Source organism: Hyposmocoma kahamanoa, unplaced genomic scaffold (assembly GCF_003589595.1).
Source record: "Hyposmocoma kahamanoa isolate Upper Pololo Valley unplaced genomic scaffold, ASM358959v1 192, whole genome shotgun sequence".
Lineage (NCBI taxonomy): Eukaryota > Metazoa > Arthropoda > Insecta > Lepidoptera > Cosmopterigidae > Hyposmocoma > Hyposmocoma kahamanoa.
Window position 1 is genome coordinate 5,235,203 of NW_020653719.1, and position 19,588 is coordinate 5,254,790.

The 19,588-nt window shown below is 37.0% G+C and overlaps 2 protein-coding genes across 2 annotated transcripts in view; one reads left to right on the forward strand and one right to left on the reverse strand.

Moving 5' to 3' along the window:
• Positions 1–15,099, forward strand: part of LOC113226668 (putative helicase mov-10-B.1) — a 48,124-nt gene extending 33,025 nt beyond the window's left edge. Inside the window, exons 14-18 of the mRNA XM_026459388.1 lie at positions 3,062–3,213; positions 3,551–3,669; positions 4,186–4,297; positions 6,892–7,068; positions 14,295–15,099. Coding sequence (XP_026315173.1) covers positions 3,062–3,213; positions 3,551–3,669; positions 4,186–4,297; positions 6,892–7,068; positions 14,295–14,576 — 842 coding nt within the window. The 3' untranslated portion in view covers positions 14,577–15,099. The remainder of the gene's footprint in view (positions 1–3,061; positions 3,214–3,550; positions 3,670–4,185; positions 4,298–6,891; positions 7,069–14,294) is intronic.
• A 2,477-nt stretch (positions 15,100–17,576) lies between these two features.
• Positions 17,577–19,588, reverse strand: part of LOC113226669 — an 8,714-nt gene continuing 6,702 nt past the window's right edge. Inside the window, exon 3 of the mRNA XM_026459389.1 lies at positions 17,577–17,926. Coding sequence (XP_026315174.1) covers positions 17,577–17,926 — 350 coding nt within the window. The remainder of the gene's footprint in view (positions 17,927–19,588) is intronic.

A 19,588-nucleotide genomic window follows, 5' to 3' on the forward strand; every position in this document is an offset into this window, starting at 1 on the left:
CCTGCATCAGCTATTGAAATTACAAACACATGTGCAAAAATGTTATCCCTACAGGATTTATTAGATCACACAACGGCGAGAATATTGATGATAGATTCCGTGTACAAAAACGGTTTGAAACAGTTGGTTTTATACGGTAAATGGGGATGTGATGGCTGGTCAAAGTGAGTGTAAACAAAGATTTCCAGAGGAGTCTGAACTTGTGTCAGACTCATACTTATTCTTCGCGTCCGTTGTGCCCATCAGATTAGTTGATGAAACGACTGGTACTGTTGTTTGGCAAAATCCTGCGCCTTCATCCGTGAGATTCTGTTGCCCTTAATTGTGTTTTCGAAATAAACTCCTGAGAAAACTAAAGCTGTTGTTGACGATATTCAAAATCAAATTGATTCTTTGAGTCCATCGTTGATTGTTAAGGAAAGCAATGGCGTTCAAGTGGTAGTTAAACATGAACTTTTTTGACCATGATAGACGTCAAAGTAGCTCAGATATTAACCGACACTCTTTCAAGTTAAACATGTAATATTTACTACTTTATATTTATTCCACGTCTAATGAATAATTTACGAAATGTAACTGCTAGGCCCGAAAATGAAAATTCTTTTCGTTGTAGATTATCAACACTGCACGCCTGGATTCGCTGTATGGAGATGATTTTGCATATTTCTTAAAACCTTTCGTTTCAAAACTGGTCAGCTACGTGTGACAAAAATAAACAAATGAAACAAAAGAAGAAAACTTGCACAAAAACGCTTTCGAGAAGAGCTTGGATTAATAATTGATAAACCACGGCTAGGAGGTGATAATACCAATGACGGTAACACTGCGAGGATTTTTTATAATGAAGTGTACTCAGCTGAAATTACAGGAGTCGATGAAATTTTATTTTGATAAAGCGACTCTATATATTCCTTCTAGCTTTATTGAAAAGATCAAGTTCAGTGACCCACAAGTAGCTATAGCGGGTAACTCAGTGGACCTAGTTTCGGTGGCGAAAAATCTAGGTGTTCTTATGGATGGTTCTCCTCATTTCGAGGGACATAACCTTGAGACAATCCGAAATTGTTTCTATCACTTGAAAGTACTGTATCGCGTGAGAAATTTCATTGACGTTGATTTGCGTATAAAGCAGCCATCGTACCTTTATGACAAGCTCAAGTTCCCATCCGTGCACGTTAGACATACCTCTCGTCTCGTATGTCCTCGACACAGAACAACGAGCTTTCGAGGTAGCTTTCGTTATGCTGCCTCGAAATGCTGGAATAACCACCTACCACCACCAATCAGAAATGCTTCGTCACGTTTTACTTTTAAAAAATTACTTAAGCCGTATTTCTTTAATAATCAGCAATTTCCAGCATAGCTGCTGATGCTGATGAGTGTCGGAGATGTGGGAGTTTTATTGTTAACTTTGGCTAGTACTAATAGAATATCTGAATGCTAATTATTACAATGTCACAATTGAGCTATTGTTTACAATTACCCTATTATTTACAGTTGCTTTATTATTTACAATTGCACTATTATTTACAATCACCCTTTTATTTTATTATTATACTATTATCCATAATTATATTAAATTATACACGTCATTGCCGTCTACTGTGTTCCGTGCTATGTGTTCCCTGTCGCCGAATTCACTGAAAATCAGCGTCGCCGCATTGCAGTGAGACGACACCAAGCTGAGTGGATGACGGATTCCGTAACAGCACAGCATGCACACGTTATGGCGTATCGTTTTATTATTTATTGTTGCAGTTATTTGCTTCCTATTAGTGTGTTATTTGTGTGTATTATCTAATTGTTGTTTTTTTTCACTTTTTTTATTTCGATTTTTTTTCATGTTATATTTATGTTTTGTAATTGTTAAATGTATGTGTACTGTGTTGTTTCTTTATGGAATAAATATTTCTTTCTTCTTTATTTCTTTCATCACTTGAAGAATAGGTAAAAGCCAGTGTGTGAATATGAAGGAAATGTGATGTAAAATTTGTATATAATCCATTTTATGCATTTCAGTAACTTTGTACTTTATATAAGATACGAGTTTGAGAAAGTAAGGGGACGATATAGGTTTATGGGTTAGTCTAGGCGTACTGAACTTTAAATTTAGTTAGCATTTTGCCGAATCTACACAAATATTTATTTACATTATTTATAACACATTACCTACTTATCCATCTAATAGCATAAATACTGTATTTCGTTTCTTGGCTAAACAACTGGTCTCTTTTTGTTGTTATTTTTTTACTTTTATTATTTAGGTGTTAAGTTTAGGTGGGATAAGAGCACGTCAAGCTTGACACTTAAGATATAAAAACTAATATAACTCTATACTGCTTGGGATAAGAACTATCCAAAGACCGATGGCGATGTGTCAAGCACGATGTGCTCTTGGCTGTACGTGTATAGTTGGTTGAATATTACCGGACGTGTTTTTCGAAGGAAATAAGGGTAATAAAAAGTTGTATTTTCAAAGGAGACGTTTCGTAGTAATCTTCTGCGATGTGTTGTGTGCTACAACATATTTTGAAGGTTTCCAATATTTATCATTTCAAATGTTGAGTTTTGCAAGTTGCAGAAATTAAATGTTAATTATTAAATAAAGTTATAAAATGTACATAATACTGAGTAATATTTAAATTTGCAAATATTATCAGACTAAAGATAAGAATAAAGAAAGTTTCAAGTTCCTTTGAAGTGCTGCCCACTATGTTGTTGCTAATGATGGTCTCAAGTGGTCAACGTGAGATATGTAGAAATAAACAATTTATCTAACTACCCTATGGAAACGGTAATTGTCTTATATCAGTGGGATGCATACATTTGTTACAATAAAGATGTAACCGTTTTGGTAGTGTGAATTACATATCGTCTGTAAAAAGTTCAAATGATTAAAGTGCCACAGAGCGAATGTTACTAATATAATTAATGAATTAATGATTTTAGACTAAAATTATGTAACTCCTGTTACACCTCATGTGGTGATTTGGAAGTTTCCACAATATTATTGTACTACACCCGAATGTATGAAAAATAGTCTTACGTGTTGTGTTCATAGGTACATCACTGCTTGAACGCTTGTGGAACACGTACAAAAATTTATACGAAGATGACCCAAACTACATTACTGTTCTTGTTAAGAACTTTCGGTCCGATGCCGACATACTCAGGATTCCCAACGAATTGTTTTACTGGGAAAAGCCTTTGCAGGTTGGTACAGGTGCAACATGATAATAGTGCTACGTAAAATTTATTTTTAGCACAAAAAAGCCCATTTTCTTAACCTGGATTTTGCCACATCTATAGTAACATGATGGAGAGACCATGTTCCAATTGTGCTCTGACAGCTAGAATATTTACGGACTTTTGTTACACGGAGTATAAAGCGTGGTCGCTGAACGCATGACGCGATAACCAGATTTAGGAAAATATAGACGCGTTTCTTCTATTTCTTTCTACTTTATTTATGCCAGTGTGGCGCCCTCCCATCTTTTTCGTCTCGTCTGTAAGTGTAACCACGCCTAACTCCTTTTTTATTTATTTACAGCCCCAAGCACATCCAGATGTTTTGAGCAGAACCAGCATACTAGATATGCCAGGCGGTGACAGGGCTATCGTTTTTCACTCTGTCAATTCTAGAGAACAAAGAATGGGAAATGCACCAAGGTATTATAACACTTTATACGTATTAAATTAATGTTTACTTAATAAAGTGATTTGTTTTGTGACGCTGCCGCAATGTCGTCGCGTACAAAAGCACAAGCACACTCGGAACGGAAGAATTTGACAGTTCTTTTCCTTTGCAATCGGGACTCGAAATCATCAAGATATTTATTTTCTTTGATAATTATCCATGCTGATTCATAAGTTTATCTCCTCAATTTTTGACGAAAAATGACAATAATTGAGAAAAGTAAATAAACACGAAGTAAAATCTTTGGAAAAACAATTTGTTTTGTGATATTTGGATAATACAAACACTATTCACAACATTGCTAACTATAGCATTTTGTTGTTCCAATAAATTTTATAAATATAAAGATCATTGATCATTGATAAATGATCAATATTAATTATCTGTTGGAACCCTGTTTGCAATACGTAGCATGGCTGTACTTTTGGTCACTATTAAGTAATCTGTTCTTTAGTTACTAATCCATAATTATTATCATTTTGTTATAGTTACTTTAATGAAAAAGAACTGATGATGCTACAAAAATACATAATCGCATTGACGAGAGAACACTCCGTGTTGGCGGGAGATATTGGCGTTATTGCTCCGTACATAAGACAGGTAAGTTTACTGCTATTAATAACAATAGTACCAGATACCACATCAGTTGCCTGGTATCTGACTAGGATATTCCCTGTAGTAAAGTACAAAAGAAACGAAATTAACTCTGGGATACCACTAAAAATACCCAAACTAGGACTAATTAACAAAGTTTCCCAAATTGATCCTACCGAGAATCGGATCCGGGACTTCCCGTCAAGCGCCCAGAGTTTTAACCGCTGAGTCACCTAGGTCGTCATTAATAGATATTATTATTTAAAAAACACTATTTGGAATATAGAATAAAAAATATTCGCCCCCCATTGATGTGTGATTGATGTGCGAGAACCGTCGAGTATGTAACCAGAGATAGAGAGATTCTGCCAAATCACTACGGTGACAACTACACGCCGGTTGGCCAGCCAGCGAATTCGAAATAATTGACGGATGTCGTCAATTGTTTCACTTCAAATCGACCAGTTAAACTTGAGCTTTGCTATAATAGACGATAATGGAAAAAATACATATAACATTTAATTTCCGATGAAATGTGATTCCATTTGTTTTGTAATTAGATGTTTTGCTGTTCCCACACAGCATCTCAAACAGCCCCCCATAGTTAGAGATAGTGTCTTTATTACAATAAATACAGAATATTTTTTCAATATACGGAGACTTACACACAGGTCAATTGTTGTCGCTGTACTATTTCAGCTTTCTAATTTTGTGATGAAGAGTTGATATTTGAAAGTAGTATAAGGCCCATTTGCCTGATGAGTTGCCAGTGATGGATAACCCTTATTTCGTCTCTGTTTCTGGTTATATACTCGATGGCGAGAACTCTTAATTGCATATATAGTGGTATTTGTGTGTTTACAGAAGGATTTGTGGTTTTATTTGTGCTTTTTATGCCGACGACACATCACTATATACGCAATTACGACTAATTCCGAGCTCTCGTTAATAACACTAAACTAAACTAATCTAAAATCTACTCCACACTAAATCGCCCTTACAACCGAATAATATGGTAATATGCTGCTGCGGTAGTTTTCATTTTATTGCATACCCGGTGTTTGGTGCATTAATTAGACCTTTTAATTTTTTTTTAAATATTTCTATGGATATTTATAAAAGTACATTAATTTCATTGGCCCCGTAATGAACATAATAATATTATTCCTTTAATATCTAAACACCCTTTTTACACGAATAATACCATAACAAGTTAATACAGATTAAAATCGTAAGTGATGATTACCATTTTATTCGCGTAAGAAATACATATTGTGTTTCATGTAAAGCTTAAAAAAATTATATTCGTGTGTTATTTTTATATAGAATGTATGTATTTTCATAATTACATTTCTGTTTATTTTTTGATACTATACATCCACAAATATTACTGTAATGTACTATTACTGTATACACTATCGCTTGGATTTCAAACGAATAAAGTCGTAATATCATATTACCGTTACCTTTTTTGACACCATATTTCACCGAATAATACGGTAATGCATTAATACTGACTACGAAATCGCTGGGTTTATACGCGAATAATATGGTAATGATGCGTTGCATACTATACTTTTGGCCTGCAATTTCAGTAATATTGTTATCATCAATAACTTTATTTAAGTAAAACTAATACAAAAATATCATAAAAGAAAATAAACTGTAAAAAAATTAGCTTTGTTTTGACATAGAAATAACTATCCTACGATGCACCCAAGCCGAGATATACACAAAAAATAGTTTTCTATTTTTCCTGTAAAATTTAGAATTATCGGTTACCGTATTATTCGCTGGGGATTGAGAAATAAGTATAGAGATAAACAATAGAAGGTAAGAAATTAATGTAATGACCAAAGGTTGTTTTGTATACTCTGTAGCTTTTGTTTCCAGTAGCATTGAACAAGATGCATAAATATCGCTTCCGTTCCTTGTACATATCATTCAACCAAATCAACCAACAATTAGCGTCCAGTTACACGACGAGAAAGCTTTCGCGTGGCCGCCGCGCGAAAGCCGTCCAGTTACCACGCGTTCACGTACATTACTGGCGAATCCGAATTCTATTTACTAGACAACAACATTTAAATTAACTGATGAGGAAGGAGACTCGTTTAGTATTGTATAACAGACCAATAACATTTTTGGTTTCATCAAAATCATATAAATATTAATCGCGTAGTAGAAGCGTGCTGGATGCATAACTTTGTAAAACACCACAATTGTTAAGCACTGACTTTTTTTAAATCAATGACGTAATACTTACTACACACTTGGATACTTTGATATTATTCCAACGTACAACTATAAAGCCAACATTTTATGCAAAAATAGAAACAGAGCTAGCATGTTATGTCACGTATTTCAATAAAATAGCGTGAGGAGGAAAGTGATAGCAAGTGTCATATAATATTGAATAGATAACAGACTAATTTTTATTTGTTTTTTCAAGATCATATGAAAATCAATCAAATTATAACTAGTTTCTGAATTATAATTAATATATTTAAGACGAAAATAAAACTTAACGGAAATTAGATAATAGTCCAGTACAGTTATTCTAAAAATATAACTGATCCATACCTCATTTCTCTCAACAGGTATACAAAATGCGTGATTGGCTAAAACTGAACAATTACGAAGATGTCGAGATCGGCACTGTAGAATCATTCCAGGGGAAAGAAAAAAGGGTGATTCTCGTGTCCACAGTACGCGCTAACTGCAGGCTGCTCGACTATGATGCCAAATACGGACTGGGATTCCTGGTAGATGACAAAGTGAGTGCAATCTTCCAGTGTATACAGTTAGACCAAACTATTGACGAAAATTTGGATGTTTTAAAGTACTAACTTTCTTTTTCTATTTTTTACAACATTATTCTGTAACCCAAATTACGTAAAAAGAGTATTGTAACAAAAAGTTGTGCCGTACTTGAGCTGATTATAGTATTCATGTTAACAAACAAATTCAGCAAAAAAAAAAAACACTCAAATACCTTTTCTATCCAATACAAAAGAGTTATTTCGTTAAAAGTACTAAAATAAATGAAAAATTTAACCAGACTATCGGTTGGTTTTTTGTAAAAAGCGCTTAAAATCTAGAAATTCTGAAATGGAAACAGTTATTTTTGACCTGCAATTTATAGAAAATCGTTAAATATTTTTAATAGTATGTAACGTAAAACGGAGCGGAATCCCACGGAACGGATCGCATTTTTGTTTTTTTTTCTTTTGCTAGTGGCTAATGCCCTAAAAATATAATGACAGATCAGATATCAATGTCATTCTTGTTGCAAAGTGTCGCCTTTTACTAATAGCTACTTGCCTGCTGACCCTTGCTATGTCTGAGATAATCACAGGAGCTATGAAATCCTCACAAAAAAGCTCTCCAAATCGAATTTATTTATTTATTTATTCATTTAATATTTGTAGCTTTACAGATAAATCCAAATCGCTACAAACAAAAACAAAAAAAAAACATATCAAATAACATACAAACAAATAAACATAATACAGTTCACAGGATTGAACTCACAGGCATCAATGGTTCAAACACTTTCTTGCATTCACACATCAGACATCCAATTGTGCTGTCAAACAAATCAGAGTGTGGTGCCGCCTCGAGAACGGAGTTGAGGAGCGTGATGGCGCGCAGCACTGGTGTGTTTCGGTGTGACTGCGTGCGGGCCAGGCCCCGCGCCAGCAGCATGTGGTGTCGCGCGCGCCTGTACTCATCCGGCACAAACAGCCTTAGCATGCGCTGCAGTAAATAGGCGGAGTCAATTTTACCGCGAATAATATTGACACCAAATTTGGCCAGCGCGAGGAACCTACGCAACTGTAGCGAGTCAAAACCGAGATGCCCTTGTATGAAAAGCGTGGGATACATGTACGGGTAATAACCGTAGCGCCTTTTGTATAAATGGCGGAGAAACTGTTTCTGCACCTGCTCCAACATGAGGTTATATTTCTTCTCACAAGGTATCCAAATCACCGAGCTTGTCTCCAATATACTTCGCACTAATGACATGTAGAGCGTGCAAGTCGCCCGGTCTGAGAGATGAGAGGCATTTCGGAGTACAAACCCCAGTCGTCGGCATGCTGCCGACGCAACTGATTCCATGTGCGCACAGAATGTCAGACGGCTGTCGAATACAACTCCAAGGTCCCGTGACTGAGTGACTCTTGTAATTGGCATATTTTCTAATACATACATAAACTCACGCGGTTGTGGTGATCGCGTAAAGCTGATCACCTCACACTTTGCAAGGTTAAAGTACAATTTATTATTTTTACTCCAATCGTACACACTATCAAGATCCCTTTGCAACACCATCGCATCCTCTCCACCTTTTACGGACCTGACCAATTTCACATCGTCGGCGAACAGGAGCACGGTGGAATTTTGTACTACGTCTGGGAGATCGTTGATCATAATAACAAAGAGCAAAGGACCCAGGTTTGAACCCTGGCTAATTCCAGAAAGCGTTTTATAGGAACTTGACGCAAACGGCCCATACTTTACGAATTGCTCCCTATCAGACAGATAACTTGCAAATAATTTAAGAAGCCGCGGCGAGAAACCCATGCTCATTATCAACCTTGTCGAAAGCCTTCTGATAGTCGAGGTAGATAACATCCACCTGGTTACCTGTTTGTAGCTCGCTTGATATGTAATCCACGAGATGGCAAAGGTTGGTCGCGACTGATCGATTTGGCAGAAAGCCGTGCTGAGCCTCGGTAATATATGGCCGACATTGCGGCAATAAATACCCGTGCAGAGTCATTTCGAATATCTTCGCAAGAGAACATAATATAGCTATTGGTCGATAATTTTCTACTGCAGTTTTCGATCCCGTTTTAGGCATTGGAGTGACGCGAGACTGCTTCCAAATTTTAGGATATTTACCAAATTCTAACACCAGATTAAATAAAAATGTGATGGGATCCACAAGAATATCAACGCAACCTTTAATTATAAACGCTGGGAAAGCGTCAGGGCCTGGTGATGAACTCGGCTTCAATGTCTTAATAGAGGCTCTAATATCCGACTGTGTGAAATACGACACGTGCACGTGCCTACCACAGGAGTCCGCAGTTGAACCAGCCCAGTCAAGCAACGGATTCTCGGAAAGAAAAACAGAGCTGAAGTACTCCGCAAATGCTTGAGCCGCCCCCGCACCACGATATTCATTGCCGCATTTTGTGAGTTTATTTTCTATACCACCGCTACTTCGCAAACCATTCACGTAAGACCAAAACTGTTGGGGGTTATTATGTATCTGGTCTGATATCCTACGCATGAAGTCTAAATAGGCCTTAGATACATCTACCTTGATTTTAGATCGAAGTTCTGCAAACTTGTTATAGTGTTCTAGATCACTCGTAGTCTTCCATAGACGATGATAATTAGCTTTGGTGCTAATATCGCGTATAATTGGTTTTGTATAATATACAGGATATATCCTACCACTATGAGATCGCTTACGTATTTTCATCGGTATACAAATGTCGAATATATCATAAATGACATTATAGAAATACTGGACCGCAGCCTCAACATCTCTGATCTCGTATAAAGTTTGCCAATCTACAACTGGAAGTAATTGATACAATTGATTAAAATCTCCTTTAGCAAAGTTCCAGTCTAGATGATGACCAATATTTGAGGGCTCCATTCTAGATGTTTTGTGACATTCGTACACAAATTGCATCATTAGTGGCGGGTGATGGAGATCAATCTTAGTGAGAACCTCATGCGGAGCAGCTGCACATACTTGTACCTCACTTCTCATCTCGTCGCTAGTCAGCACCACATCTAGACATCTTCCATTCATATTTGTGACGTTATTAAATTGATAAAAATTACAAATTTTTTGAAAACATTGAAAATACTTATTAACATTATCACTAGCACTGTAAAGGTTCAAGTCGCCCAGAATTATAACCCTTTCACTAGAGTGTTTGGCGCACACTTGTTCTACACAGTGGAACCACTCAAAATAGCGCTCATCACTACACGAGGGTGAGATGTACACAACATTGACATATATATAACTGCCGTTCACTACAACTCTAGCCCAAAGGTCCTCACAACGCGCGGTTTCGTAGGGCTGCATACGTTCGAGACATATTGGCGAACGGGCTGCTAGCATAACGCCTCCACCGCCGCGCGCTACTCGATCCTTTCTCAATAGCCGCCAGTCATCGGTACCACAAACCTCTGAGTCATGAACTGACATATCCAAGTTAGTCTCGGTAATAGCCACCAGATCGACGTCAACTAGTAATAAAAGATTAGTTCGAAATGTAGCAAGTTTAGATTTAAGCCACCGCACATTCTGATAGTAGGCCATCAAGTGGAGTTTTTTGTGCACACGCTTAGGCACTCTGGCTTTTTTTCCTTTCCCTTTCGTGGGTTCTACGAAAGGGCAGTGTCCAAGGTTTTATACATACGCCTTGAGGCCATGTTTCAGGTGTCATAACTTTCTCAGCAGAACTCCAAGCTACGGTGAGCTTAAATGACGCATAATTGCCTCTAGCTTTTAACGACTCAATGGATAGAACTGCACTGGGATCACAAACTGTATTCAAATGTAGTCGTATTTGATCTACCGAGGTACCAGTCTTTACGAAGTAGAGATGCAAATGGCGGACGCGCTCAGATGCTTGAAGCTGCGACACACCTGGTCTGGCACTACCACATGTCACACGAGCACGTTTTTGGGCGCTGCGTTCATAGACTTGGTATTCTTAGATTTACGTACAGCCGGCTTCTTAGTAGCAATCTTCGAAGTCTCTGAATTATTCCTCTCGGAGGTTATAATTCTAGCTCCGGACAGCACATTCAGCTTGTCCTCAACAATGGAACTTATTGTGGACGTTAAATTAGACAAAGTACTATTGATTAACGTCTCAATCTTACCAACTATGGCTACACTAAGTTTATCAGCTAAATTGTCGCATAATGAAGTACTTAGTTCCTCCCGGACTATTTCTCGGAGAGCATATGTGTTAACGGACTCATCCAGGAAAGTGTCATTCATAATACATTTTGGTACGCTCTGGATGTTCGACTGTGGATTTCTACGTCTAGTTACATTTTCATCATCATTAGACAGACTTGCATATATTCCCACAGGAGTGTTGCTATTATCCCCCTTTGGCTGTTTGCAGCAACAGGCTGGACATTTCCACTTAGCCCTGTGCTCCACATTCATAGTATTGTAGTAGCGCTGTTCACTAACATTAGCGCAATCTAAACAGTAATCACCGTCACATAGACTACAGAGTAAATGACGCCTTGGGTCAATGTCATTGGTACAGCCCGAACACCTTACCGAACTCATTTCGCCGTATACAAGCGATGCAGCTACGGTTGCCAACAAGTATGGTACAGTGCCGTAGTCACTTCGTAGCGCCTGCGCTACGCGTATGCCGACGTCACGTTGTAGCCATGTAGTAGGGGACCGGTTATTTCGTCGCTGTATAGCGAATCACGATGGCGCGTTGGATACTCGGCAGACTTTGGCACAGACGACGCGGGTTCAAATCCACACTGAACTCGGAAAAATATGCTGCTCCCTTTCTAAGACCGCCCAGTGGGTGTCGATCACTCGTTAAACGCTCCTTCGTTAGACATGGAATTCACTTTCTCAATAATTGTCCAATCACAAATTTAATATTCGAATTAACTTAAAAATGAATCTACAAGATCGACACGTCCGTTCTCGATAAACACTCCGACTATACTTCAACTATACATCGAATGTCTGGAGCCTCCTTTACATCTTCGTAGACAATTCCTTGCCAACAGATTTCTTTTTAAAGTCGTTCAATTCTACTCTCACCCTTTGATCCCCACATTACAATCCTTGTCGGACCTTATTCCCTCCTCTAATTATTGGACTTACAAGAAACACCCCCTGCTTATCAACAGTTTCAACAAAATTTTCCTTCCTTTTCCTATTTCCCAAAATTATAGGAATCCGCTGTTTGAAGCCGATTTTAAATGCTTAACGTTCCGTCCAACAGTCTATCTTAATTTTGGAATCATGAAAGATGAGCCCGTGAGCCAACCAAGTCATCAATGATATAGTGGAGGGAAAATGGCATGACTGGACAACTGTTTTTACCGACGCATTAAAATTACACGAACATGGCGACTTGGGTGCCGCGGTTTGGTTCGCCAAGTTCAACTTCTTGCTTAGTTTTAAATCCCCATATCTGAATTCGGTATTCTCTGGAGAGTCCATTGCAATTCTTGAAGCCATTTTCTATATTGAATCCCATAAAATAAATAAATGTTTAATCCTATCAGACTCTCTAAGCTGCCTCCAAGACATCATTAAGCTTCCATTCCATTCCAAAGATAATTTCTCCATCACCCTCGAAATTAAGAAAGCTCTGCACCGATGTCACTGTGGAGGAATTGAGGTAACTCTGGCCTGGATTCCTGGCGACTGGGATCAGTGGTAACGAAGTAGTAGACGCCTTTGCAAAAGATGCAACAAGAACCGGTGTGTGCAAATATAATAAGTGCTTCCCTAGAGCTGTGTTAGTGTGTTAGTTCTTCTGCTCGCCATGACCAAAACTCAAATGCTAGCTTCTTGGCGGAATTGTGGCAGGAAACACGACAAACTGTTGGTAAACACTATGGTAACCTTCAACCAAATCTACCCACTAAGCCCTGGTTTTTTAAATGCCGCAATTTGCTTAAAAAGGTCACTTCTACCATTATACAATTGCGCCTAGGTCGTGTTTGCACCTGGGTTTTATTGCGTAAAATCAGAGTCCAAGATCACTTTCTGCGCGCGTGTGGCCCAGAGGACGGTAGCTTGGAACACATTTTTTTCAATTGCCCTAATATTTCTGTCCGGCTTTATAATTTGTTACCTCCAAAATTCCCCCGCCCCACTAACATAAATAATCTTTTAACTTTTGTGTTTTCCCCCTATATTTCTACTCTAAGTAAATTCATCCAGTTAAATAATATATATATAAATCCGTGCTATATATTTGTGCCGTCTTTTGTTTTAGATACTCACCTGAGTACTTCCGTGGACCAATCCATCAACACCGGTTAACGTCGTAGTAGAACTCAGTGTTTTTTTTTTTTTTGATAATTTTTCTTTCCACCGTGACTTTGGCAAAATCATCATTCTATGTAATAATGGAGCCATAAAAATAAAAAGTGAAGTGAATAACTACTTGCATGAAAGAGATACCATTATGGCTAGGCAATTGCGCTATCTTACACAATTTGTTTTTCATTTAAGCGGATTTTGAACTTTTTTAGTATCGCAGTGATGCGGATAATCAACAAAATATTTGTGAACTTGTGTTTTAAATCATTTTTAAAAAATGCAGGTCACAATATTTTTCTATTATTCTCTAGCAAAAAAGTTGATACCGGTTAAATATTTCTGGGAATAAAATGCCAAGCACCATACTGATTTGGTACAAGTCCCTTCCAACAAATTACTTTTTTATTTTGACTGCGTATTTGCACTCTTTAGTTGACACCTTAACAATCTTGCTATAAAATTATATCCAAAAAAAGTAACAGACCGACAAAACCCAAAAGCTGGCAACAACATTGCCCAACATATTAGCATAGCTAACACAACGTTGGAACGCTGCCAATATTTTAGGCACCCAGGCCAAGGTCAAGATCTAATTTTATCAATTTTTTTGTAATAATAATAATGCACCAGAAAATAACACCAACTACCTGGTCTCCGACTAGAGAATTCCCATTACTATGAGCACCAGAGCAATAGAACGTTATTTTAAACATTTTTTGCTAATTTAAAAGGTTTTGCTTTCCTAAAGTGGTTTGTTATCATGACTACGATCACCAACTGAACTATGGTTTTTGTTACACCCTGTATTTTAGATCCCTTACTTTATATATTTATATAAGCTCTGAATAGTATCAATATAATTATAACAGGGTATTTTTAAACCGTCATACTTTCTTATTATGGCATTATCTTTCACAGAGGTTCAACGTAGCTCTAACCCGAGCCAAAGCAAAACTCATTATAATCGGGAACGCGACCTGTCTGGTAAGAGACGAAAAGTGGCGGAAATACATGAACGTTTGCAAAGAATACGATTGTTACATTGGTCAAGAAACTGAGCAGATGCCTCGAACTGAGGCTTTACTTAAAGATGTAACAAAAACAAGGTTCGCAAAGTGCCTTCTTAGTGAAGTAATCGAAAAAGCTATGAACACGAAAGTCGACAAAAAAATAAAAAACAAAAAGAAAAATAAAAAGTAAATCGGTTGATTTATACATTTCAAAAACAACAGCTGTATTCTTCAGGGCGCGACGTCGCGCCGGTGGGCTACAGCGTCGGTAGTACTATCTTGACCGTGCGTTGTATTGCTTATTGATCTAGGTTGCAATTTTAAGATTTCCCCTTGAACTATACTACTTCGTGTAGTAACATTACCTACAGTTACGAAATAAAAATTATTCCTATAATATGATTCATATTTGCAAATGAATTATTCATAAGTAACGAGTGTTCACTTCATTCGTGCTAGTCGCTACATGTCACACGTAAGCACAGCCGTGTTCCAAACTTTTAAATTAGGTCCCAAATCGTTATTTCACCGATTACAAAGCCTGAATTCCATAGGTCTGAATACAGATGTGGTCGAAATATATCACAGCGATTTACCTGTGCCATCTAGTATATAACCAGAAATAAGAGACGAAATGTCATTTAATTTGTTTGAAAACTATTCTGCCATATCATTACTGTGACAACTGCGCTCTGATTGGCCAGCTTGAATTCGAAACAATTGACAGGTGTCGTCAATTGTTTCACTTCAAATCGACCAGTTAACTTGAGCTTTGCTATATATAATAAACGAAAATTGCAAAATTACATATTTAATTACCAATGAAATTTGATTCCATTTGTTTTGCAATTAGATGTTTTGCTGTTTTTCCTTACACCACCGAATGGAACAGCACGCCATTGTTAGAGTGATTATCTTTATTACAATAAATACGGAATATTTTTGGAATATGCGGAGATGTACAAACAGGTCTGTTGTTGGCGCTGTCTATATTTCAATGCAAACAAGAGTTGATATTTATAAGTGATATATCACTGATGAGTTACCAGGAATTTATGGCCCTTATTTCGTCTCTATTTCTGGTTATATACTCGATGGCCTGTGCACACATTAAATCGTTTTGATGAATATTCACAACTTTACTACTGCACTTGATTGGTATCAATCGCACTTTTTTTCGCGCGCTGATTTCCAAACTTCATCCATTTCACAGGTCAGATTTAAAAAATAATTGTCATTTTCATTCTCTATAATTCTTCTACCTTTATTCTGTTTTCTCCATAAATTTAATAATATACACAACAATGTTTTTAGTTTTGTCTGGGTTAAGATCTGGAAATCACAGGGTCTATATTATTGTTATTACCTATGGTGCTAAATTAGTATTGAAATAAATATTAATATGTACCTGTACATTAATATAGGGTGTAATATAAAAAGTCTAATTTTGTGCTAAAGTTTGTTATCATTGACGATATCTGGTGATGATAATCACCAACTGAAGTTTGACTCTACTCTCTTTATACGTATGTACTACTCATATTTTTACCAAGTTTATAACAAAATGTATTTAGTAAGGAACATAGTTTAAGATTATATCATGTCTGATGAATAAGAGATTTTTGAAATTATATTTATCGCAATTTTTTTATAAAAAAATAAGTTCGTGGTAAGTAAACTAACGCTCAATTCTATTCTTGACATGAACAGTGCTCACCATAGGCCAAGAGTGTAAGTATCGTAAAAATCTCGAATTTGTGGCATACACAATTCGATGTGTTTATTCCGGTTGACTACAAAACTTTCACGGCCAATTTACATATAGTACATTATATAGGACGTACTAATGGTAATGTATTGTATAGTACGCGTACAATACTAAAAGTATCACTATTAGTACCTTTATATTTTATATCGACTCTATGTTCTATATACACTCTATGCTCTTGCTGCTACATTTTTACTTTTATTTTCGAACTAGTTTTAAATCTTTGACACAAATTAATGATTTCGTCTTTCCTCTTGCTTTTGTATAAAATTTGACAAAGTATTGTTATGATAAACGAAAGATATATAGTGTGTGCGATAGTTCCAAAGAAATTAATTAAATTCGTCTTTATTAAGTAATGCATTGACTGTGATCATTATCACTTATTATAATACATTATCAATTTTATAAACGTTATAATACCGAGATCGATATTTTTATATGTGTAATTTTACTTTTATTTTAATGCAATTTTTTTTAATAAATAATTTGGATTTATATTTTTTCTTTTTATTTACCCACCAACCAAAATGCATGAAAAGTTGTAACGTGCGTTTTTTAACCGGGACGCGGTGTGAGAAAATCCGAAACCATAGGAAATACGAAAACTGGCTTAGGCACGATTAAATCTTTAAAAAAATATTTATGCACGACTAAGTACTTCGACTAGGATTTAGTTCATTGCATTCTATTGTATGAAAAAAAAAACAATAAATTTGATTAACTTCTGCTGTGACCATTATTTCCTTCCGACAATGAAATTATCTTTACAAGCCGAACAGCATAAAAAAATGAAAATATTTACGTTCATGGACGACTCACACTTGACTAAAAGAAATTGCCTGCCAAAATTGTTTTCACAAAAAAAGACCTTATGATTCCTAAAACAATTTCCTTAGTACTAATATAGTTAAGAAAAATCTTAAAAGAGGACAGAAAAAAGAAAAACACTATAATAATTGTTTTCCATCCTATAGGTACGATAATACCAATGTCTTCATAGGGGTTACCTATCACAAGCTAGAAACATGATTTACAGAATTTTGTTTCTCCGAAAACCTTTAGACTTTTATTGAATAGATTTTGTTTCATTTGTCCGAAAACATTTTACGGTTTTTTTCATTACACCATTTAATGTTTCACTATTTAGACACATTGACAAGTTATTCTTTCATTAAGGGTGGGGACAGAGACTGTGCCAATAATTTTAGACCCATCTCCATTCTTCCAGCAATGTCTAAAATTCTTGAACGGATTATGAACAAAAGGCTTATCGGTTATTTAGAATCTCACAACCTAATATCACCTTCTCAATTTGGTTTCCGTACTGGATTATCCACTAATGATGCTGTTCACGAACTGATCGATTCTATAGTGACCAACCTTGATAATAAAAGGAAATGTCTTACTATATTTCTCGACTTAGCAAAAGCATTTGACACAGTTTCTGTTCCCCATCTCATCTGCAGGCTCGAGGAGCTGGGGGTGAGAGGAATTCCTCTTGATCTTTTCAGGGACTACTTGACTGACCGGAAACAGTGTGTTGGGATCGATCATTGGCTGAGCGATGAACTCCCCGCCACCTACGGCGTCCCCCAGGGTAGTATTGTTGGGCCTACCTTGTTCTTGGTCTTTATTAACACCCTGTGCAACCTTAAGCTTCCCTATATCAGGATTTTGGCCTTCGCTGATGATACGGCGCTTTTCGTCAGTGGACGGAGCTGGAGTGAGGTCTTTGCCTCTGCGCAGAATGGTCTCAACGTCGTGTGTACCTGGCTGCGACAGAATCTGTTAACTTTCTGTTAGATCCCATCTTCTGCCGTCGTTGGATTTAACTCTCAGGGTGCATACATCCTGTAACCTTAGTCACCTAGACTGCCCTTGTCCTCATATTACTAGAACTGAATCAATTCGATACCTAGGCATCATCATAGATCAGTCTCTTACTTTCAAACCCCGTATTGACTCTGTAGTACCTCGTCTCCGTAAGCTTATCTACATTTTCAGGACGTTACGGTGTGTGGCTGACCAGAAAACTCTGACCACTGTCTACTTTGCCCTTTGCCAATCAGTTTTAGGGTATTGTATAACGTCATGGGGTGGAGCCTCTGAAACTCATCTCATTGAACTGGAACGGGCTCAACGAGCTATTTTGAAGGTGGGAACTGGTCTTCCCTACCGTTACCCAACTAGTGAACTCTATAAGCTATGGGATGTGCTTACCGTTAGACAACTATTTGTTTGTAACACTGTCCTCAAAAAGCACTCCCTACTTGTATTTGATCCTAATATCACCAAGGATAAACGTAGAAAGGGCACGGTCTGCCAATCCCATTCTGTTAACACCAATTTTTCCCAACATTTCTTCTGTTTCCTCGCTCCCTACTTGTACAACAAATTAAACACAAAGCTTTCTTTTTACGCTCTCCCAAAATCTCTCTGCAAAAAAACTGTATCCCGTTGGATTAAAACCCAAAATTATGAGGAGACTGAGCAACTTCTTCTTATCCTCAAATAAAACATCTCTCACTTAACTGTTCCCAAGTCGTAGTTCTCTCGCCTTAACACATTCGCACACTATACATTCCACACACCCCTTACGTACAATTCTTACACTCCTATTCAGTAACACATTCACCTTATAAACACTCCCTCACTCAATTTCACACTTTTCATATTGTGAGTTTACTTAATGTCAAACCTTTAGAGGGTTCTTTTAAATAATAAGTTTAGTTCACTAGTACCCTTATAATTCTAAATCAGGATTATTCCACTAACTTTTATATATTTTATCCTTTTTCACAACCTCTGTGCCACAACCAAATTGCTCAACTGCAGAGTGGAAGCCTGGTGACCCGTAATTCAGGTTTTTCTATACCTATCTCGGGCACCAGTCTCTCACAAAACAGTCTGACCAATTTTTGGTCTTGTATTTTAAGTTCCTTACTCTTAAGCCTGTTTTGTGATTGAGAAATAAATAAACTTCATTCATTCATTCATTCTTTTCCCAATTTTTATTTCCCCAACAAACCGTTTGACCAATGTATCTAATTAGATATTCTTATTTTGTAAAAAAACGATATCCATGATACATTTTTGTTATATTTTTTTTATTACAGCATACAGGTACTAAAAGTATTATTAGAACGTGTCGCACAATACAACTCGTCAAATTAAAGCACCTCGCAACTTTAGAAAATATGGTAAACGAGATGCAAATTAATTTGATCGAGTTGTAGTCACTCGCTTTGCTCGTTTGGATCATGCTGCTTTTTCATATACTAACCTAACCTAAACCTACAGGAGGGGGTCGTACCGTCTAGGTAATGCAAACAAATTCGGCTCTGGCACTCGCCATCCGCTACCGCGTCACGCTCACGCGCCTCGTGCGGCTTTTTCATATACTAACCTAACCTAAACCTACAGGAGGAGGT